At 43.6% G+C, this 24,526-nt stretch overlaps 1 protein-coding gene across 1 annotated transcript in view; it reads right to left on the bottom strand.

The window, feature by feature from the left end:
- SQOR (sulfide quinone oxidoreductase) overlaps window positions 1–24,526 on the bottom strand; it is a 52,388-nt gene that overhangs the window by 3,331 nt on the left and 24,531 nt on the right. Inside the window, exon 8 of the mRNA XM_075855227.1 lies at window positions 6,718–6,785. Coding sequence (XP_075711342.1) covers window positions 6,718–6,785 — 68 coding nt within the window. The remainder of the gene's footprint in view (window positions 1–6,717; window positions 6,786–24,526) is intronic.

Raw genomic sequence — 24,526 nt, 5'->3', positions numbered from 1 at the left:
TTTCCTGTGTTGCAACACTGGTAAAGCTATTCCCTTTGAGAATGAAGTCACAAGCTTTACAGCTACCACATCTAAAAGTGCCTGGTATTTGTCTATCCAGCCACGTACCCCTAGGTAAAATGGGGTCAAAACAACTGTGCATGACTCTGTCCCTGATGTTTTTCCCTCTCCGATACGTGACAGAGGGCCACTGTGTGATCTGATCAACCAAATCTGTATCAGAACTGAGAATACGCCAGTACCTTTTCAGGATTTGCATGATATCATTTTGTTTAGAATCATAGGTGCCTATGAGTCTCGTAACTTGTTCTTCTTTACGTTTTTTAGGAACCAGAAGACATTGCCTGTCTGCGTCCCTTGCTCCCTCATAGGCCTTTCTGATTACACCCTTGGGGAAGCCTCTATCCTTCAATCTTATCTTGAGTTCCTGAGCCTGGCACTCAAAATCACCCATGGAGCTACAATTCCTGCGTACTCTCATAAATTGGCCTTTTGGAATGCCACGTTTGAGGGGATAAGGATGACAACTGTTCCATTGCAAGAAACTATTGGTTGCTGTTTCTTTCCGGTGTACCTTTGTACGAATTGTGCCTTCTCCTGTTTTTATAATTTTCAGATCCAGAAAAGACAATTCTTTTTCACTGATCTCACATGTGAACCTTAGCCCTATATCATTTGTATTGAGGGCTGCTACAAAACTATGGAACTCCTCTGCTGTAGAGTTCCAAAGAAGCAGCACGTCATCAATATATCTAATCCATAGTCCAACGGACGAAGTCCATTTAGCAAAATTGTCCCCAAAGACAATTGTCTCCTCCCACCAGCCAAGAAATAAATTTGCATAGGTGGGAGCGGCAGGACTCCCCATTGCAGTGCCACATTGCTGATGAAAGATCTTGTCTTCAAAGATAAATATATTTTTTTCAAGAACAAATTGTAATAACTGCAAGACAAATTGGTTATGGGCTGCAAACTGAGTGCCCCTTGATCCAAGGAAGTACTCGATCGCCTTACAACCCAATTTGTGAGGTATGGATGAATACAACGCCTCAACATCCAGGCTAGCCAACAGTGTGTCTTTCTCCAAAGAAATACCGTCAATCTGTTTCAGAACATCCATAGTGTCACGTACATATGATGTGAGACTCAAGACAAAAGGGCGCAACACCTGATCAACATATGTACTCACATTTTGAGTTAGATTATTAATGCCTGAAACAATAGGTCTGCCACGTAAGGGGGGATACCCTTTGTGGATTTTGGGCAGGCTATAAAAACACGCCATGATGGGAAATTTTGGGAACAGGAACCCAAACTCGCTTGCACTGATCAAAGATCTGCTCTTTGCATCACTCAGAATGCCCAGCAACTCTTTCTTGAACAGTGCTGTGGGGTTGTCCTTTAAAATGGTGTAACAGTCAGGATTAAGTAAAATGTCCTCACACATTTTTTTATAGTCATCTCTGCCCATGACCACGATGTTCCCACCTTTATCAGATGCCTTTAGAACAATATTTTGTTTTTTCTCTAAAGTGGTCAGAGCTACTCGTTCGGACCAGGACAGGTTGTTATCTATGCCCCTATTGTCCTGACTAAGATTTTTGATCTCATCTCCCACCATCTCCACAAATAAATCCACATTGGTAAAATCTCCTATAGGTGGCAGCTTCCTACTCTTCAATTTAAGATTGGTGAAAGGACCTAGACCTGGGGTTCTACCAGATTCCTCTAGTAACCCCTCTAAGGCCACCAGGCCTTCCATATCAGATTCGTAGTCTATCCATATTACTTCCCTTCACTAATCCTTTTGTCCCCTCAGCATGTAGCGGGAAATGGGGGGATTGTTGGCTAAAAAATTATTGCCACTATTAGAAGAGGCTCTAGCACGGCCTCTATTTCTACCTCTAGCTCCTCCCCTGTATTTTTGTTTCCCACCACTACCACCAAAGAAAGGGCCCACTCTTTCAGAGTCTGTTGTTTCACTCTCTGATGTGGAAGGGTCAGTTTCCCTCGGCCCCCTATTAGTCTGTTGATATTGCTGTAGGATTTTGTCTTTTTTATCAAAACCAGGGGTATCTACCAAAGACTTAGCTAAGTCTTTGGTAGATACCCCTGGTTTTGATAAAAAAGACAAAATCCTACAACAAACTCTAGAAAGGTTCACTAATCATTTAAAGGAACGTAAACACTTCCAGTTCCAGAGAGACCTACAGGAATTTAGGGAGAAAAAAGCTTACGACTTTGTTAATACCCAACAACAGCAATATCAACAGACTAATAGGGGGCCGAGGGAAACTGACCCTTCCACATCAGAGAGTGAAACAACAGACTCTGAAAGAGTGGGCCCTTTCTTTGGTGGTAGTGGTGGGAAACAAAAATACAGGGGAGGAGCTAGAGGTAGAAATAGAGGCCGTGCTAGAGCCTCTTCTAATAGTGGCAATAATTTTTTAGCCAACAATCCCCCCATTTCCCGCTACATGCTGAGGGGACAAAAGGATTAGTGAAGGGAAGTAATATGGATAGACTACGAATCTGATATGGAAGGCCTGGTGGCCTTAGAGGGGTTACTAGAGGAATCTGGTAGAACCCCAGGTCTAGGTCCTTTCACCAATCTTAAATTGAAGAGTAGGAAGCTGCCACCTATAGGAGATTTTACCAATGTGGATTTATTTGTGGAGATGGTGGGAGATGAGATCAAAAATCTTAGTCAGGACAATAGGGGCATAGATAACAACCTGTCCTGGTCCGAACGAGTAGCTCTGACCACTTTAGAGAAAAAACAAAATATTGTTCTAAAGGCATCTGATAAAGGTGGGAACATCGTGGTCATGGGCAGAGATGACTATAAAAAAATGTGTGAGGACATTTTACTTAATCCTGACTGTTACACCATTTTAAAGGACAACCCCACAGCACTGTTCAAGAAAGAGTTGCTGGGCATTCTGAGTGATGCAAAGAGCAGATCTTTGATCAGTGCAAGCGAGTTTGGGTTCCTGTTCCCAAAATTTCCCATCATGGCGTGTTTTTATAGCCTGCCCAAAATCCACAAAGGGTATCCCCCCTTACGTGGCAGACCTATTGTTTCAGGCATTAATAATCTAACTCAAAATGTGAGTACATATGTTGATCAGGTGTTGCGCCCTTTTGTCTTGAGTCTCACATCATATGTACGTGACACTATGGATGTTCTGAAACAGATTGACGGTATTTCTTTGGAGAAAGACACACTGTTGGCTAGCCTGGATGTTGAGGCGTTGTATTCATCCATACCTCACAAATTGGGTTGTAAGGCGATCGAGTACTTCCTTGGATCAAGGGGCACTCAGTTTGCAGCCCATAACCAATTTGTCTTGCAGTTATTACAATTTGTTCTTGAAAAAAATATATTTATCTTTGAAGACAAGATCTTTCATCAGCAATGTGGCACTGCAATGGGGAGTCCTGCCGCTCCCACCTATGCAAATTTATTTCTTGGCTGGTGGGAGGAGACAATTGTCTTTGGGGACAATTTTGCTAAATGGACTTCGTCCGTTGGACTATGGATTAGATATATTGATGACGTGCTGCTTCTTTGGAACTCTACAGCAGAGGAGTTCCATAGTTTTGTAGCAGCCCTCAATACAAATGATATAGGGCTAAGGTTCACATGTGAGATCAGTGAAAAAGAATTGTCTTTTCTGGATCTGAAAATTATAAAAACAGGAGAAGGCACAATTCGTACAAAGGTACACCGGAAAGAAACAGCAACCAATAGTTTCTTGCAATGGAACAGTTGTCATCCTTATCCCCTCAAACGTGGCATTCCAAAAGGCCAATTTATGAGAGTACGCAGGAATTGTAGCTCCATGGGTGATTTTGAGTGCCAGGCTCAGGAACTCAAGATAAGATTGAAGGATAGAGGCTTCCCCAAGGGTGTAATCAGAAAGGCCTATGAGGGAGCAAGGGACGCAGACAGGCAATGTCTTCTGGTTCCTAAAAAACGTAAAGAAGAACAAGTTACGAGACTCATAGGCACCTATGATTCTAAACAAAATGATATCATGCAAATCCTGAAAAGGTACTGGCGTATTCTCAGTTCTGATACAGATTTGGTTGATCAGATCACACAGTGGCCCTCTGTCACGTATCGGAGAGGGAAAAACATCAGGGACAGAGTCATGCACAGTTGTTTTGACCCCATTTTACCTAGGGGTACGTGGCTGGATAGACAAATACCAGGCACTTTTAGATGTGGTAGCTGTAAAGCTTGTGACTTCATTCTCAAAGGGAATAGCTTTACCAGTGTTGCAACACAGGAAAAGTACAACATTCGGGATTTTGTCAATTGCAAAACAGCGGGGGTGGTTTACCTTATTACATGCCCATGCCCCCTAAATTATGTGGGTAAAACGGCACGACAATTTCGGCGCCGGATAAGGGAGCATGTCGGAGACATTATCCATGCTAGGGACACCCCAATATCTAAGCATGTGCATGCTAAACACCAAGGCCATGCAGCATGTTTAAAGTTTCAAGCAATTGAACTCATTAGACCCCCAAAAAGAGGAGGTGACTGGGACAATTTAATTCTACGCAAAGAAGCCCAATGGATCCATAGACTGGCATGCATACAACCAGCGGGTTTAAACGAGCAGACTAATTATACGTGTTTTATTTAATATGTAATACCATTCCTCTTTAGGCGGCCAATATTCACCCTGGGTTGCCTCTTGGGTGGGTGGTTGTATTCTGCATAGTGTACTATGTTTGATATGGTCATATTGGCCAGCTAACATATTAAGAGATCTTTTGTCAGAAATTCTAAATGGGAGGGATTCCGCTATCTTGTCCACCCAATATGTGTTTATAAACTAGTGAGTTGCTTTTTTGAGGTAGTCCACTTGCGGTGGGTAACTGTCCCGCAAGACATACTTACAAACAAATTATCGTTTTGCTCTTACCTTCCTCTTACTTGGCAGTCCGGGCGATACGTCCTTGGCTTCTACTGCGCCTGCGCGTTCGGTTTGATGCGGTCGATGATGACCCCTGGCTGTCAGCTGACGGCGGGGGGGTCACATGGGCAGGTGTCACGAATCGAGAGGGTGCTGTGATTGGTCAGTTCATGTAGCGCCGCCAAATACGAGGGGTGGAGTTTTGGTGCTTATAGTAACCCAGCGCCTGCAATGAAGTATGCCGTTGACATCGATACGAGCATCTTCCCGTGACGCACAGCAGAATATCCGCTGTTGAATATTATTATCGCTGGTGATGAGGCCAGAGTGACCAAGATACGGACCCCTGAGGATGAGTATCTGAACCGCGTAGGGTCGTTCATTGTACATGGAATGTCTGCATAGGGGACAGTAGCATTGTGTTACACCCAGCGCTAGGAGATCCGGTGTTTGTTTACGGACACTGGTGCATTTTGGGGATTGTACTACTGTTTGCCCAGGATAAATGCTGGTTCCAGTGAAATATTGTTACAAACACTGAGATATATTTATCATAATGACTCAGTGTTTTTTGTTTAATACGTTTTTAAATTTTCACGGTGGGGCTTACTTCACAGTGGTGTGTGACCCCTGTTTTTAAAACGAGTTACTATTAAAAGGTATATTTTACTCAGTTGTCACTTCAGTGAACCTTCCAGAGCATGAGAAGTAGCCTGAAATGTCTTTAGTGGAGTATGATTGGAACTGTTGTTTTACAAGTCTGGCAACAATAGTAATCCAACAATTTGCAAATACCAAACATGATATTATATTAACAAAGTTTAATGTATACACAGTGCAACTTATAAGTATTTGACCAATGACATAACACTCAATGGGACATAGGTTGGGTGAGTGACATGTGGTGAAGGACATTCCGCCAGTGGACCCAGAAAAACTGTGGTTTATTTAAATGTGGCCATATACATGAAATAATTATCGACTGACCACTACTTCTGCACCATAAACATGCAGGCTCGGCCAAGCGTGCATGTTTATTTTAATGGGGAATAAGCCATTACCAGACCCCTCTGACTGCGGCTAATATCCGTGGGAACAAAGGATCCAGCATGTTGAAATCCAACATGCCCCATACTTCTTTCCCCTCACATCTGTGCCGCTTTGGAGGGGGAAAGTCATGAGTCACCCATACACAGTATACCGTGAGCTGATCCCGCCAAAAACAGCGAGTTTAGTTGAACTGTGCATGGGCACCTTTAGAAGTATATTTGAAATCAATGCACTGCAGGAGATGTGTCATGATGGTTTTGTGCCCCTGATGAATAGTAGGCGTGTGAGTGGGTCCGTTCATCAGTATATTGCACCTGTGTAATCTCCCTTTTTTGTAGCATTGTGGTTTGTCTGCATCCTGTTGGGAATTGGGGTGTGTACCTGCCCTTGTGAGTAAGTATGGCCTGTTCGGTGATTGAAGATTATTGAAGCATCAGATCTGCTTAAATTCAACCAAGCGACTCAGTCTTCCTGATATTACTGTTTTTAAACTGTCACATTAGGAATAACAACTAATGAGCAGCTTAATACGCTTAAAACAGGATTTATTTAACACAATGGAAGCAAGACAATGATATTACTTTAACTGGGTTGTCCGGGTGGTTTTTCATACGGATGACCTATCCACAGGATACTGATCAGCTTTTCTGGCTGCCTGTGGATAGGTCAATCCGTATGAAAATCCGCCCCTTCCTCAGACAGCCCCTTTAACTTAACTATATGGAATGTTACAGACCTTGGCTGATGAATTTTGGCCTTTCATCACCAGAGAAAGTGTTTTATCCAGTACTGCTGACTGAGCAGCTGCAAATAAATAAAAGTTTATTAGACCTTCAAACACGTTTACTTCAGAAGTCACAGGATTTTGTTATTATCTACTGTATTTATATAGTATTTGAGTGGGCTTGTCCACTTTTAGAGCAGGTCTGTAATCTTGATCAACATATTGATCATATCTTATGTAGTAAATAACGCCAAATGTCACTTTGTGGGGGGAAAATAGCCATAGTTAAAGAATGTCAAATTTTGGTGTGTTTTTTTTTTTTTTTTTTAGCAGAAAAATTACTTTTGTAATACACTTTTATTAAAAATATTGCTTCATTTGAGTTCTGCAGCTTCTATGTATGACTGTACATAGAAGCTGCAGAACGCCACTGTCAGCCAAATCTATCAGTGAGCTGCTCTGATGGCTCAGTGGATACCTGTGTATTCCTGAGACATCACCTAAGGATATAGCCAAATGTCACTTTGTGGGAGAAAAATGGCCATAGTTAGGTCATGGCCTTTCTTTGTGCGGGTAGTTGAAAGTATATTCTGGAAGATAAACCGTGGTTAGTATTGCTGGATAGCAGAACTGTGTCCAGTTTTTCATGTAAATAAGGCTTAATCACTGTATAAATGAAAAATCTTACAACTTTCTAAAATAATTTGTGTTTTAATTAATCACCATTCTAATTTGGTTGCTGTCGGTGAAAGACAACAACTTTCCATAAGCTTTATTAGGACATATGGATGCATAGAGGGTAACCCACACGCAGGACCCTCTTCTATAAGCAAAACCGAAGAGCCTCTAACAAGAAGTGTCTCTTGGTTTGGCAGGCCTAACTTGTCAATGTATTACATGGTTAGCCATTAATTTGATGTATGACTGGCTGCAGCTTCATCTGGTCATAACAGCCATCGGTTCCTGATCGCTGGGCGTCTTCAATTAAGGCCTCATGCACATGACCGTAGCCATGTGCACGGCCGTGATTTTCGGGTCGGCCGGCCACGGAGTGACACCCGTGAGCCGCCCGCAAATCGCGGGCCGTGCACATGTGCACATTATTTCCTATGAGCCTGGACTGCAGAACACGGCTGTAATAAAACATGTCCGTTCTTTCTGCGGTCCAGGCTCCTGGGCCTGGAAACCACGGTCGTGTGCATGGCCCCATAGGAATGAATGGGGCCGCAATTCTCCCGTGGATTTTCGGCTGCAAAAGCACGTTAAATTTATCAGGTTTTTATTTAAAGAAATGTATTAACGGAGTATGACTCTATATAGTCCCCATTCATCGGGCAGACAGTTAATCATATTATGAGCGGTTACATATTGTAATCAGCAAACACACTATATATATATATATATATATATATACATACATACATACATACATACACACACACACACACATTGAAGGAAATAAGTATTTGATCCCTTTCTGATTTTGTAAGTTTGCCCACTGTCAAAGACATGAACAGTCTGGTAAAATTAACCTAGCCTAAAAATTCTAGTGAGAGATAGATTATATTAAAGAAAAAGAAAAATCAGTCAAAATTATATATATTTATTTGCATTGTGCACAGAGAAATAAGTATTTGATCCCTTTGGCAAACAAGACTTAATACTTGGTGGCAAAACCCTTGTTGGCAAGCACAGCAGTCAGACTTTTTGTAGTTGATGATGAGGTTTGCACACATGTTAGATGGAATTTTGGCCCACTCCTCTTTGCAGATCATCTGTAAATCATTAAGATTTCGAGGCTGTCGCTTGGCAACTCGGATCTTCAGCTCCCTCCATAAGTTTTCGATGGGATTAAGGTCTGGAGACTGGCTAGGCCACTCCATGACCTTAATGTGCTTCTTTTTGAGCCACTCCTTTGTTGCCTTGGCTGTATGTTTCGGGTCATTGTCGTTCTAGAAGACCCAGCCACGAGCCATTTTTAATGTCCTGGTGGAGGGAAGGAGGTTGTCACTCAGGATTTGACGGTACATGGCTCCATCCATTCTCCCATTGATGCGGTGAAGTAGTCCTGTGCCCTTAGCAGAGAAACACCCCCAAAACATAATGTTTCCACCTCCATGCTTGACAGTGGGGACGGTGTTCTTTGGGTCATAGGCAGCATTTCTCTTCCTACAAACAAGGCGAGTTGAGTTAATGCCAAAGAGCTCAATTTTAGTCTCATCTGACCACAGCACCTTCTACCAATCACTCTCAGAATCATCCAGATGTTCATTTGCAAACTTCAGACGGGCCTGTACATGTGCCTTCTTGAGCAGGGGGACCTTGCAGACACTGCATGATTTTAATCCATTACGGCGTAATGTGTTACCAATGGTTTTCTTGGTGACTGTGGTCCCAGCTGCCTTGAGATCATTAACAATTTCCCCCCGTGTTTTCGGCTGAGCTCTCACCTTCCTCAGGATCAAGGATACCCCACGAGGTGAGATTTTGCATGGAGCCCCAGATCGATGTCGATTGACAGTCATTTTCTATGTCTTCCATTTTCTTACTATTGCACCAACAGTTGTCTCCTTCTCACCCAGCGTCTTACTTATGGTTTTGTAGCCCATTCCAGCCTTGTGCAGGTCTATGATCTTGTCCCTGACATCCTTAGAAAGCTCTTTGGTCTTGCCCATGTTGTAGAGGTTAGAGTCAGACTGATTAATTGAGTCTGTGGACAGGAGTCTTTTATACAGGTGACCATGTAAGACAGCTGTCTTTAATGCAGGCACCAAGATGATTTGGAGCGTGTAACTGGTCTGGTGGAGGCTGAAGTCTTAATGGTTGGTAGGGGATCAAATACTTATTTCTCTGTGCACAATGCAAATAAATATATATAATTTTGACTATGTGATCTTTTTTTATATATATAATCTATCTCTCACTGGTAAAATTAACCTAGCCTAAAAATTCTAGACTGTTCATGTCTTTGACAGTGGGCAAACTTACAAAATCAGCAAGGGATCAAATACTTATTTCCTTCACTATATATATATATATATATATATATATATATATATATATATATATATATATATATATATATATATATATATACACACACGAATAAATGAACCCCTATTTGAATTCTATGATTTTACTTATTCAACGGACCAAATTTTTTTTTTATTATGTCGTTATGTCTTAAATTTAGGTTAATATAAGCTCAGATGAACACCACCACATGGCAAATTACACTGTGTCATTATTTATTTAACAAAAACTAGGCCAAAACGGAAAAACCATGTGTGAAAAACTAAGTACACCCTCAGGCCCTGATTACACGGTGGAAGTTTTGCAGGGTATTCCGCCGCAAAATTCTGCCTCCTATTCATTTCAATGGGAGTCAGACGCTTTTTTTTCCTGCTAGCTGATTTTTTCAGCTAGTGGGAAAAAGAAGAGTCCTGCCCGATCTTGGGATGGATTCCGCCTGAACCTCACATTGAAGTCAATGGGAGGAAGAATTTTCCTGCTGACAGCAGGAATAATTCCGCGGCGGATTTTGTGGCAGGACCCGCCACGCAAACTGACCCTTAGGCCCCATGCACACAACCGTAAAAACTCCCGTAATTGCGGGCCCATAGACTTCTATTGGCCACGGGTACCTCCCCGTATGCTTACGGGAAGGTGTCCGTGCCATTGAAAAAGCTAGAACATGTCCTATTTCAGGCCGTAATTACGGTGCGGGCAGCCCATAGAAGTCTATGGGGCTCCCGTAATTACGGGTGACTACGTGTGTGCACCCGTAATTACGGGAGCGTTGCTAGGCGACGTCAGTAAATAGTCACTGTCCAGGGTGCTAAAAGAGTTAAACGATCGGCAGTAACCGTTTAAGCACCCTGAACAGTGGCTACCGGTCACAATATACTGTAGATGAAGCTGTATTAAAAAAAAAAAAAAAAAGGGACGTTCATACTTACCCAGAACTCCCTGCTTCTTCCTCCAGTCCGGCCTCCTGGGATGACGTTACAGCCCATGTGACCGCTGCAGCCAATCATAGGCTGCAGCGGTCACATAGATTGCCGCGTCATCCAGGGAGGTCGGGCTGTATGTGAAGAGAGGGACGCGTCACCAAGACAACGGCCGGGTAAGTATGAATTTCTTTTACTTTTATTACGGAAAGGGCTGCCCCTTCTCTCTATCCTGCACTGATAGAGAGAAGGGCTGCCGATTAGTGCAGTGCAATGTTGCAGCCAAAAACGTGCCCGTAAATACGGCTGGAATACGGGTGACACCGGACCCGTATTTACGGGCACGGGTCCATAAATACTGGTGCAATACGGGTCGAATACGTGTGACCAAGGACCCGTATTTACGGGTGGACAAAAATACGGTCGTGTGCATGAGGCTTTACTGCTTCCCTAGGAATTAAGAGGGTAAGTAGCAGCCACAAAATATTAGTAATCTTTGCTAATTTATTGAAAACTGAAATATTGCATTGAAACAAGTATTCAGACCCTTTAGTCTGTACTTAGTTAAAACACTTTTGGCAGCGATAACATACCCAAGAAAACTGGAGGCTGATGCCACAAGGTTTGCACACCTGAATTTGGGCATTTTCTGCAAATCCTCTCAAGCTCTGTCATGTTGGATGTGGACTGTTGGTGGACAGTAATTTTCAGGTCTCTCCAGAGATGTTCGATTTGGGTTCAAGCCAGGATTTTTGCTGGGCCACTCACAGAGTTGTCCCTAAGCCAATCCTGTGTTGTCTTGGCTGTGTGCTTAGGGTCATTGTCTATTTGGAAGGTGAACCGTCTGCCCAGTCTGAGTTCCAGAGCACTCTGGATCAGGTTTTATTAACAATATCTCTGCACTTTGCTCCATTCATCTTTCCACCAACCCTGACCAGTCTCCCTGTCCGGGCCACTGAAAACACCCCCACAGCATGATGCTGCCACCACCATGCCCTCAATTTAGGGAGGTAATGAGCAGTGCCTGGTTTACTCCAGACATGATGCTTAGAATTGAAGCCAAATCAATCTAGTTTCATCATACCACAAAATCTTGTTTCTCACAGTCTGAGAGTTTCATGTGTCTTTTACGGAGGAGAGGCTTCTTTCTGGCTACTCTAACAAAGCCTAGATTGGTGGAGTGCTGCAGTGATGGTTGGAACTAAGCCAGAGTGACCATTTGGGTTCTTGGTAACCTCTATTACCAAGGCCCTTCTCCCTCGCTTTGTTTGGTGGGGTGGCCAACTCTAGGAAGAGTCCCAGTTGTTCCAAACTTCTTCCATTTAAGAATTATGGAGGCCACTGTGCTCTTGGGAACTTTCAGTGCAGCAGAATTATTCTTTTGTACCCTTCTCCAGATCTGTGTCTCCACATAATCCTGTCTGAGCTCTACAGGCAGTTCTTTCCTCCTCACTGCTTGGTTTTTCCTCTGATCTGCATTGTCAGACCTTATATAGACAGGGGAGTGTCTTTCCAAATCATGTCCAATCAAATAAATTTACCACAGGTGGACTCCAATCAACATTTAAAAGATGATCTAGAGAAATGGAAGGCCCCAGAGCTAGGTTTCAAGTGTCACAGCAAAGTGATGGGGAAAACTTGTTGTTTTTTTTTATTCTAGCATAAGGCCCCAACATAACAAAATATGAAAGGGTCTGAAGACTTTTCGTAGCACTGATAATTCACGGACTCTAAAGGCCACAGGTAGCATGTTAAACGTTCAAGTTCATGACAGCACAATTAGAAAAAGACTGAACAAGAATGGCTTGTTTGGCAGTTGTCTGGCGAAAGCCTCTTATTTCCAAAAAAGAACATGGCAGCATGGCTTAAGTTTGCAAAGCTGCATCTGAACAAACCACAAGACTTCCGGAACAATGTCCTTTGGACAGACGACACCAAAGTGGAGGTCTTTGTCCATAATGCCCAGCGCCACGTTTGGAGAAAAACCTAAACAGCATATCAGCACAAACACCTCATACCAATGGTCCAGCACGATGGTGGAGGGCTGATTCGGCATTGTTTTGCAGCTACAGGACCTGGGCACTTTGCAGTCATTGAGTCGACTATGAACACCTCTAGAATACTTTTATTATACAGAGTCAAATGTGAGGCAATCTATCCAACAGCTAAAGCTTGGCCAAAACTAGGTCATACTACAGGACTATGATTCCATGCCCAACAGCCAACCTACAACAGAATGACTGAAAAAGAAAAGTATCAAGCTGTTGCAGTAACTCAGTCAAAGTCCAGACCTCAATCCATTTGAAATGCTGTGACGGGACCCTAAGAGAGCCGTGCATAAATGAGTGACGACAAACCTCAATGAACTGAAGAAACGTTGTAAAGAGTGGGCTACAATTCCTCCAGAACGATGTAAGAGACTCAAAGTCATACAGAAAACGATTCCTTGACGTTAATCGCTGCTAAAAGGTGATTCTACAAGCTATTGATTCATGGGGTGTACTGGTTTTTCACACTTGGCTTTTCCATTTTGGTCTAGTTTTTGTTAAATAAATGGTGACACGGTGTAATTTCTCATGTGATGTTGTTCATCTGAGGTTGTATTTACCTAATTTTAAGACCTAAAGCTGGGTTCACACTGAGTTTTTTTGCAGGCGGAAAATCTGCCTCAAAATTCCGTTTGGAAGTCTGAGGCAGATTTTCCTCTCCCTGCACGACGATTTTCAGGGCGTGTTTCGCAGCCTTTTTGGCCCACGGCCATAAAACTCCGCGAAATACGCTTTCGCTGCCTCCCATTGATGTCAATGGGAGGTCAGAGGCGTAAACGCCCGAAGATAGGGCATGTCCCTTCTTTCTCCCGCGAGACGGTTTTACCGCTCGCGGGAAAAAGACGCCGACGCCTCCCATTGAAATCAATGGGAGTCATTTTCGGCTGGTTTTTGACGAGTTTTGCGACGCGGTTTCCGCGTCCAAAAACTTGTCAAGAAACTCTGTGTGAACATAGCCTAATGATCAGATGTTTTTTTTTACTATGTCCTGATACATAAAACCATAGAATTCAAAGAGGGTGTACTTTATTTTTTTCTGACTGTATATATAAGTAACAGAAAAAGAAAAATGTAGGGGGAAATTTATCAACTTTTTTATGGAGGTTTTCGGGTATCGAAAATTTGCAAAAGCATCAATTTGCACAAAAACTGCTGACTTTTGAAGCATTTACGCTGCTCGCGGCACTGTTTAAAAAGTGGATGGAGGTTAGCGTAAGGGGTAGCCCAACAAATTTACTCTAATTTATGCCAGAAACTGGCGTAAATTATAGCTGAAATCTATGCAATTTCTCTTCCTGGTGCACAGACAGACAAAGATCCTAATTTATTAACAGGCGTGTGCCAATTAGGCACATTTTACGACTGGTATATAAAACGCAAGTCCTAATAAATTCCCTCTGTATTTCCTACATATAGGAGTAGAATTTAGGGGTGAAAAGAAACTGGATTGCAGTCTAAAATTTATAAAAGGGTTGTCTACAGATAGATCTCCCTCCTAACAGGACAATAAATTAGGGAATTGAAGTTTATGCTAACCCTAACATAGGCAGTCTGTGTACACTGTATTATATACAGGTAGAATACAGTAAGGCTATTTTCACACAGGGCGGATACGCTGCGTAAAAGTAGACATTGTATCCGCTCTGGAGGGATTTCCGGCCGAAAAACCACACCAAATTGTGGTGCAGTTTTTTGTCCTGAAAGTCTGCTATGGAAAACAGCACCTAAAAAAAAAAAAAAGTCTGTACTTACCCATAGCCATGGTGACGCGTCTCTTTGATGTCCTGCAGCCCCGGCCTCCTGGGAGGACGTTTCATCCCATGTGACCGCAGCAGCCTGTGATTTTCTGCAGCAGTCACATAGGATGAAACTGAGAAAAAAGTGGATAAAATTCTCCAGCGCTGTCCAATTGTTGTGGAATTGAAGGATTCAATCCAAGGCAAGAAGTTTAAATAAGATATATGTTTAATGGATAAGAATGCTACGCGTTACGAGATCGGACCGATCTCTTCATCAGGCAAAGAAACATACATGATGCTGGAGGACCCAGCAGGGTTTAAATAGCTTAAAAAGACTGCCAAGACTGCCGTTTCTGGGGTCAAAGGTCAAAGAAAAAAACAAAAACAAAAAACTTTAATAACAAATGCAATTGAACAAATACCCACAATTGATGATAAACATAGAGACTGTACACATGAACTTTATTACTGTTCTACAGTGTATGTGGCTCAGTGCAGGAGAAACATGAGAGGGCTTTTGCCGTTGTGCTCGTGGAACTAAAAAATGGTTAAAATGAAAAAATTAATTAAAAAAATTCCGCCAGTATTACTGTCATTGACATTTCTAACCGTATGATCAAAGATTAAAACTTTAAGGGCTTGGGATACTATATATCATACTAACAGTTAAGGAATGTTCCAGAATATGTGTCTGCCGTTTACAGCGGGGATCGCAGGATGTGCGTCTCAGGTCGCTATGGAGATCGAGCGCTAACGCTCGGAAGCCAGGAGACGGGTTGGTGTCTCTGGTTGCTAAGGAGACCTGTTACCGCCTCTAACACAGTTTCAGGTGTCAAATGATGGTTTCAGTGACCTCATTGAGGCCCATAGGGGTGTCTAGTTTGTAGATCCAGAAGATCTCCCTTTTACATAAATTCTCAAAACTGTTACTGAGGGAGGGGTCTATTTGTTCAATTGGAGTGATCAAAAAATAATTAAAATCTCCCTTATGTTCAGTAGTACAATGACGTCATATGCTGTGCCGCATAAATTGTTTCATACAGTTTGACCTATGTTATACAACAATTTATGCAGCACAGCATATCATGTCAATAAGGTCACTGAAACCATCATTTGACACCTGAAACTGTGTTAGAGGCGGTAAATCCGTGCAGGGGCTGTCAGGGCTCCCTCAGTAGATCGAGATAAATGGAGAAAAAAGTGGATAAAATTCTCCAGCGCTGTCCAATTGTTGTGGAATTGAAGGATTCAATCCAAGGCAAGAAGTTTAAATAAGATATATGTTTAATGGATAAGAATGCTACACGTTGCGCTCCTAGCACAACACCACAAGGTAAGCACAACCGCCTACCCCCAACCCTTTGTCACTTTAAACAAGAGATGATGCACGATGTGCGCCGGGTGTTTTTTGTTTTTTTTCTCTCCTTGTCTATAGATAACATAGGATGAAACTTCATCCCTGGAGGCCGAGCTGAACGTAGAAGCAGAGAGATCTGGGTAAGTACTGTTTAGATTGTCTTGCGGATTCACCGCTTTTCCGCCGCAAAGATCGCAGCATCTGCTATTTTTTGCGGGTTTGTCTTCTCCATTGAATTCAATGGGGAAAACCTGCAACAGAAAACCAGCGTTTCCGCAGCATAAATTGACATGACATGCTGCGGATTAAAACACCGCACCACAGGTCAATTTATTAGCGTTTCTTTAGCAGCATTACGCAGTGTGTGGATGAGATTTGTTGAAATCTCATCCACTCTGCTGCTTCTGTATTATGCTGCGGATTTTCCACAGCGAAATCTGGAAAAATTTGCAGTGTTTACGCTACGTGTGAACCTGGCCTAATGGTGAAGAACCAGGGGCTAATGACAAATTCTATTAGAGAAAAAAGTAAAACAAAAAAGAAAGAACAGTATGACTTATTCACGTTATCTCCTAAGAAAAATGAATCACCGAGCTCGGCATTTAGGGGCCAACGGAGGTCAACATTCAATATCCTTAAATGACCTTGACAAATAACCACCAAGCAATGTAAACCTTCCTCTTAACAGACAGAGATACAATACTGAGCTTTTAATCAGAAACTGCAAGTTCCATGCGTTAATGTGAAATTAAGGAAGCATGCAAGTTCTGTCTGTAAATTAAATACATAGTAACACTGGTGGTAACTGGAGAAAAAAAAAATAAAAAAAAGGTACAGGCTCATCAAATACAATATTTAATAACTCATGCTTGAAATGTACCAACAAAAAGCCGTTTTTTGTTTTAGCAATAAGACAATGCAATTAATTCAATATATAATAGTCATTAATGAGGTGTTCCAAAACATCCATAAAGTCTGTACTTTTTGTACCCTAGAAAGTGCAAGCATTCAAAATAAATGGCTTATTATCAGTCATGTGATCCGTGCATGCAGAGGGCAGATAAGAGGGATTAGGATATATTCACACAGGGCAGATACGCTGCGTAAAAGAACACAGCTTATCCGCCCTGGTTGCCGCAGGGAATTTCGCCCGAAAAACCGCACCAAATGGTGGTGCAGATTTTCATCTGGAATGTCCGCTGCGGAAAATGGATTGGAAGATGCTGTGATTAGCTACAGCGGTCACATGGGATGAAACGTCACCCCAGGAGGCCGGCCTGGACGAAGAAGCACAGAATTCTGAGTAAGTAGAAGATTTTTTTTTTTTTTCCTGAGCTGCGATTTTTGCGGCTTTTCCACCGCAAAAATCGCAACATCTGCTATTTGAATTCAATTGGGAAAACCTGCAACAAAAAAGCAGCGATTACGCAAATACAATTGACATGCTGTGGATTAAAAAACCGCACATCGATTTCTGAACGGCTTTTCCGCTTATCATTCATGCAGTGTGTGGATGAGATTTATTCAAATCTCATCCACTCTGCTGCTACTGTATTATGCTGCGCACTTTTCTCAACAAAATCCGTTGCGGAAAATCTGCAGTATTTACGTTACATGTGAACCCAGCCTTACTCAGGAAGTGGTTAATGCCAGCTTACACAGAACAGCTGTTTTAGTACGGACCATCAAAAGCAGGGGTCTCAAGCACACGGCCCGCATGCGGCCCCTGGGGCTGTCATCTGCGGCCCGCGGGACACAGAGCCGCTAGTATCGGCTCCGTTCCGAGACTCTGGAATTCCCTGACATCGCTGTCCACATATGAACAGCGATGTCTGGGGCTTCCCCAGAGCCGGAGTCCCGGGCAGAGCGCTAGTATCGGTTCTGCTCCGGGGCGCTGCGGAATTCCCTGACATAGCTGCCCATATATGGACAGTGTGTCAGGGTCTTGCCCAGAGCGGAGTCCCGGGCAGAGCGCTAGTATCGGCTCTGCTCCGGGACTCTGTGGAATTCGCTGACATCACTGTCCACATATGAACAGAGATGTCTGGGGCTTCCCCAGAGCCGGAGTCCCGGGCAGAGCGCTAGTACAGGCTCTGCTCCGGGACTCTGTAGAATTCCCTGACATCGCTGCCCATATATGGACAGTGTGTCAGGGTCTTCCCCAGAGCGGAGTCCCGGGCAGAGCGCTATTATCGGCTCTGCTCCGGGACTCTGGGGAAGCCTCTGACATCGATGTCCATACATCGACAATGATGTCAGGGGCTTCCCCAGAGCAGGAGTCCCAGTGATGTCAGGAGCACAGCTGGAGTCCCAGGAAGATCCTACTAGCGCTCTGCCCGGGACTCCAGCTCTGGGGTTGCCCCTGACATCTCTGTCCATATATGGACAGTGATGTCAGGAGAAGAGCAGGAATCCCAGGCAGAGTGCCAGAAGTGGCTCTGCTCCGGGACTCCAGCTATGGGCAAGCCCCTGACGGCACTGCGGCAGCATCAGCCGAGGGCCCACTTATTCCCTAGCACTGTAAACGTTCAGATTGGTTGCGCTGTGAATATTCGGAGAACGTGATTGGTTTATGTGTAGGGTAATGAACATACAGACAAGCAGTAGAAGACTGACTAAGGGCTGAGCATTTCATTGAATTCAGTCTTCTACTGCTTGTCTGTATGTTCATTACCCTGCACATAAACCAATCACGTTCTCCGAATATTCACAGCGCAACCAATCTGAAAGTTTACAGTGCTTGGGAATAAGTGACTGGGGCAGAAGAGGATGGAGGCGCAGCCTTATATAGTGGATCGAGCGGGTTCCCCAGCAGCATTTAAAAAAAACAGGATCCTGACCTGTCCACAGAGTTTAAGGCAGCACAAAGTATTTCAGGAGCCGCGTTCTGCTCCTGTAGGTAAACGGGGTAGCAGCACTGCGAAGACCGCACGGAGAATTCACCGGCGGTCAGGATAGAACGTAGCATCTAGATGAGGGGAACACACCCAGCTGCTAAGTGAGACACAGTAGGGCGCGCTTCCAACACAACCGTGCTGTTAGCTATACAGCTGACGGCTGTCAGCCGTGCAGTAGGATCTTGTGCGGGGTGGTGACTTGCCAATCATGTGAAGGTGTTATTGAGGACAGGAGTGGAGGAGAGGTAACAGACTGAGAGCTACGTAATGGTAAGAGCAGAGTTCACAGCAGCACAGAATATTTCAGGAGAGGAGCGTGCAGATGTTGAGGAGTGTATGACGCTGACTGGTCACTGATTGGTCAGCATCATACACATAAACACGCCCAGTTAAAAACAATACACGCCCAGTTGGACATAACGGAAAAAAAACGCCCAGTTGTCCATTTCAAAGCTCATTTGCATATATATAAAATAGCTCATAACTTGGCCAAAAATGAAAGTTTTTAAAAAAAACAAAACGTTGCTGTTATCTGCATTGCAGCGCCGATCACAGGAGATAGGGGTTTGAGAATCTGGTGACAGAGCCTCTTTAAGACAAGTCCCAAGTTAATTTCATTTAAGATACTTGCATAATATCAAACCCAAAGCAATGGAGCAGATGCAAAGTAAAATAGTAATTAGTTGCATAACATGCTAAAACTTCGGTTCGGTTGTATGGACACAGACCATTTTGTGGCGTTTGTCTTTTGAGACTTTTCATAACCGTGTTTCTCTGTAATTTTGTGGAAGCTGCAGCGGATAAATACCACAAAAAAAATCACGTCTAAATACACCCTTAAGGACCCATGCACACCACCGTGTTCGGTCCGTGATATATGGTCCGCAGGTCGGCCGCATGTCCCGGACCGAGCGCAGTGAATGGAGCCGGGCTCCTAGCATCATACTTATCTATGACGCTAGGAGTCACTGCTTTGCTGCGGGAAACTGTCCCGTACTGTAAACATGATTACAGTACGAGACAGTTTGACACCAAGCGTCATAGAGAAGTATGATGCTAGAAGCCCGGCTCCCTGCACTGCGCTCGGTCCGGGACATGCGGCCGACCTGCGGACCATATATCACGGACTGAACACGGTCATGTGCATGGGGCCTTAAAGGGAATGTGTCGCGAATTAAACCTTTTTTTTTTTTAAGTGTCGTTACTTATTTCTATTATATTTTTTTAAGTTTTTTTGCTGTATTTTATTTGATTATTAGTAATTGACCTATAATAAAACAACTTGAAGGGGTTTTCCATCAGAGACATTTATGACATATCACACGCTTCAGCCACAACATTATTTGCGTAATCGCTGCTATTTTTTTTGCTGTTTTGGCCGATTTAAATCAATGGTGAGGTAAAACTCGCAACAAATAGCAGATGTTACGATTTTTGCGGTGGTACAGTTGTGATTCAGCAGCAAAAGAAACAAAAATCTTAGGGCCTGTTCACATCAGCGTTGGTTTCCGTTGAGGGGTTCCGTCTGAGTTTTCCATCGGAGGAACCCTTCAACAGAAAGGCAAATAGAAACCATAGCTTCCGTTTGAATAACCATTGATCTCAATGGTGACGGATACTTTGCTAATGCTTTCGGTTTGTCGACTGCGCTATTGATTCCATCAAAACGGAACCCTTTCACAACGGTGACAAACAGAAACCATTAGCAAAGTATCCTTCACCACTGAGATCAATGGTTATTCAAACGGAAGCTATGGTTACCGTTTGCCTTTCCGTTGAGGGTTTCACCCGACGAAAAACTCAGACGGAACCCCTCCCAATGGAAACCAACGCTGATGTGAACACAGCCTTATACTTACCCAGAATGTTATGCTTCTTAATCCAGGCCGGCCTCCTGGGGCGACGTTTCATCCCATGTGACTGCTGCAGCCAATCACAGGCTGCAGCAGTCACATGGGATGAAACGTCATCCCAGGAGGCCAGCTGCAGGACATCAAAGTGAACCGTCACCATTTTTTACGTGCTGTTTTCCGCAGCTGACATTCTGGCCGAAAAACTGCGCCACAATTTGGTATGGTTTTTCGGGTGGAATTCCCTGAAGCGACCAGGGTGGATACGCTGTATCTTTTACGCAGCGTATCCTGTCTGTGTGAACATATCCTAATCCCTCTTATCTGCCCTCTGCATGCACATATCACATGACTGATAATAAGCCATTTATTTTGAACACTTGCAAGATTAAATTAAGTGCATTGTCTTATTGGTAAAAAACTGCATTTTCTTGGTACATTCCAAACATGATTTATTGAATATTGTATTTGATGAGCCTGTACCTTCTTTTCTCTCCAGTTACCACCAGTGTTACTATGTATTTAATTTACAGTCAGAACTTGCATGCTTCCTTAGGCCTTATTCAAACAAACGTTGAATACGTCCGTGTGACGGCCGTTAAAGCAACGGCCATCACATGGACCTATGCAATCCAATGTGGCCATTCAGACATGCAGTGTTTTTTCATGCAGCGTGTTTCCGTTGCGTGAAACACACTGCATGTCATATTGTGCGTTTTTTTTGCGGAACACGCACCCATTGAAGTCATCCGTGTGATGTCCGTCATTCATTCACCAGTTCCTTGAAATGCAGAGGAAATAAAAAATTAAATAAAGAAATGTGCACCAACACTGACAACAACTGATGCCACACGCAACAAACACTGATGGCACACGGAACAGCAACACATGAAAAACGTGTCCTTTTTTTGCTGATGAATAACGGAAACGCTCATGTGAATCTAGCCTTAGGGTCACATTAACGCATGGAACTTGCAGTTTCTTATTAAAAGCTCAGTATCTCTGTCTGTTAAGAGGAAGGTTTACATTCCCTGGTGGTTATTTGTCAAGGTCATTTAAGGATATTGAATGTTGACCTCCGTTGGCCCCTAAATGCCGAGCTCGGTGATTCATTTTTCTTAGGAGATAAAGTGAATAAGTCATATTTTTCTCTCTTTTTTGTTTGACTTTTTTCTCTAATAGAATTAGGCCGGGTTCACACGTAGTGTAAACACTGCGAATTTCCCGCAACAGATTTGCGGAAAATCTGCACCGTAATACACCACCAGGGGACTTCACAATGCGATCTGCTGATCGCTGATATAATGCTTTGGTATACTTAGTATACCAAAGCATTATTGTCTGTCAGTGTAAAACTGACAGGCAATCAATTAGGCCATGCCTCTGACATGGGCTAATAGGCAGATGCTGAAGGCAGACCTGGCCATGGAAACCCAACGGAACCTCGCGATTTCTTTGCAGGTCGCCGATGGGGCGACAGAGGGAGCTCCCTCCCTCGTGTCAAACACATTAGATGCCTCTGTCGCTTTTGACAACTGCCGGAATCGGAATGTGCTTAACAGCTGTGCTCCTGCCGCTGATCACGTGTGTACACTGGCAGTACCCACCCGATCAGAGCGACGTATATATCCGTCACTATGCGGGAACTAACAAATATATATCCGTCGCTCGTCATTAGGGGGTTAAGGACATTTTTTTTTCAAACAAGATTATTTTCTGTTTTGATGAAAAGCATTAAAACCAGGAATAAAGCGGAATTCCAGTTGTTTTCTAGAAAAGTATATGTAAGTGTTTTTTTTGTCTTCTATTTTATTATTTAGCCCTCTTATTCTTGAAGAATAGGAGGGCTTAAAAAAAATTCCCCTCTCCATTCACATGGCTGGATTTTACAAACTTTAGAGAGCATCTGGGAACATGCCTTGGGGCTTTCAACACCCAGGGGGATGTAGGGGCTGCCACCAATATCCCTTCCTTAATGGAACAGCCCACCAGAACCTTAAACGATGAGTGCACATTAGCAGTGGAGACAGTGGCGATAAGGATCAGCACCTGCCAAACACAGGCAGATGCTGGGACCCAGAGCAAATGGGGGGGGGGGGGGGGGGGGCACTGGACGTCAGTCTGGCCCAGGCCACAACCTCCACTATTATGGCAGAATTGCAATAAAAATAAACCTGCCAGACTGTGGATTTAAATGGTTAGTGAGGGGGCACTGGGTTTAGACTACAGAGAAATCTACACTTCATATGCCAACTTCTACAAGACAACATTATACACTTCCAGCTTCTATACTGACCAATGGTGCAAGACCGGGACCGCCGGGCGACACAAACAGAAGTTAGCAGGCAACTGAGCTAATAAGGACCAGGCTCAATAAGTCTGCTGATGACTGTTAATGCCGCCTAGAGGTCTGGCAATGGCGGTTAGCATATATATTGGAGTGTATAATGAGGAAGTTTGTGTAGCAAAAACACTGTAGAGAACCCGCCTTCCATCCTGATTTTCTGGCCTCTATTTTTTTTCTTTAGCCCCCTATTTGGGAATAGTAAGAGCTTATAAATATTCCCCCGTTCCATCCCCGTTATTCCCCCCACCCCTCCAGTGTACATACAGTCCTCAACATTGAAATAGCAACACCAAGAAGGAAAAGTTTTATGAACAGTTCAGAGCTACCCAGCATAGAAGCTGGTTTGTAGGGGGAAAGCCGGCGTCATTATGAAGACCGGCCGCACTGCAGGTAAGGTGTGTGTCTCTGTCTTACTCTCTCTCTCACAGCCCCCCCCCCACGACTCTGTGTGTGTGTGTGTGTGTGTGTGTGTGAGTGTGTGTGTAGTAGAGTTGTGTGTGTGTATGCAGCAGGACTGTGAGTGCGCACGCAGCAGAGCGGTGTGTAGTGTGCGCAGAAGAGCGTCGCTGATCCTTCATAGCCGCTTATCAGCTGTTTTTAAGAATCAGCGGCGAGCACCCCCCACACACACATAAATCCCACCAAACATGCAACTGCGCCACACACAACCCCCCCCCCACTGTTCTTTTTTACGCAAAACATAAACGCTTGCGTAAAAAAACAAACGGCTCGCTTTCCCATTGATGTAAATGGGAAGCTTAATCAAGCGTTTGACTCTTTTTTTGCGTTTTTTGAAGCATTTTCTGTGCGCTTTTTGGCACATAATTAGGACTCCCATTGACTATGGGAACATTTGGCACGTTTAACGTGCAAAGGAATTGACTCGACACTTCTTTTACACAACGCGTTTTTTAAAACCGCATGTGTAAAAAAGGGTGTTGTATGTACATACAGCACACTTTACCAATTATGTAAATGAAAAGCGTATTCAAACGTTTTTGATTCGCTTTTTGGCAAGCAAAACGCACGCCGTGCGAACCGGTCAATTAAAAAGTCATTCACTTCACTTTCATCATTCTTAGGGTATGTGCACGCATAGTGTTTTCAGCAGTTTTTCAGGCCGTAAACGTCTCGAAAAACGGCTGAAGAATCGGAAGCAGAACGCCTACAAACATCTGCCTATTGATTCCAATGGGAAATACGGCGTTCTGTTCCAACGGGGCATTATTTTATGCCTCATTTTCAAAAAACGGAACGTAAAAAGACGCCTGAGAAAAAGAAGTGCATGTCACTTCTTGAGCCGTTTTTCATTGACTCTATAGAAAAACAGCCACAAAAAACGGCACGAAAAACGTGAGTTTGATTAAAAAACGGCTGACAATCTGGAGCTGTTTTCCCTTGAAAACAAAACAGCTCTGTATTTTCAGACGTTTTTTTAGTAAGCGTGTGCACATACCCTTAGCTTTTTGGTGTGTCCTATAGTGTCTACAAGCTGCATTGTACAATCACTTCCAAAATGGGAGCCGGAAAATGCTTAGCAATTTGAAGACACCTTTTCCTGGCTTGTAGCCAAAAATAGGGAGGGGGGGGTGAGATTCCCTCCCACATTTACAGCAGCTGTGAATCAGCTTGC

This window comes from Rhinoderma darwinii, chromosome 3 (genome assembly GCF_050947455.1).
Source record: "Rhinoderma darwinii isolate aRhiDar2 chromosome 3, aRhiDar2.hap1, whole genome shotgun sequence".
NCBI classification, from domain to species: domain Eukaryota; kingdom Metazoa; phylum Chordata; class Amphibia; order Anura; family Rhinodermatidae; genus Rhinoderma; species Rhinoderma darwinii.
The sequence above is the reverse complement of the archived record's forward strand: the minus strand, read 5'-3'. Positions and strand labels throughout refer to the sequence as shown.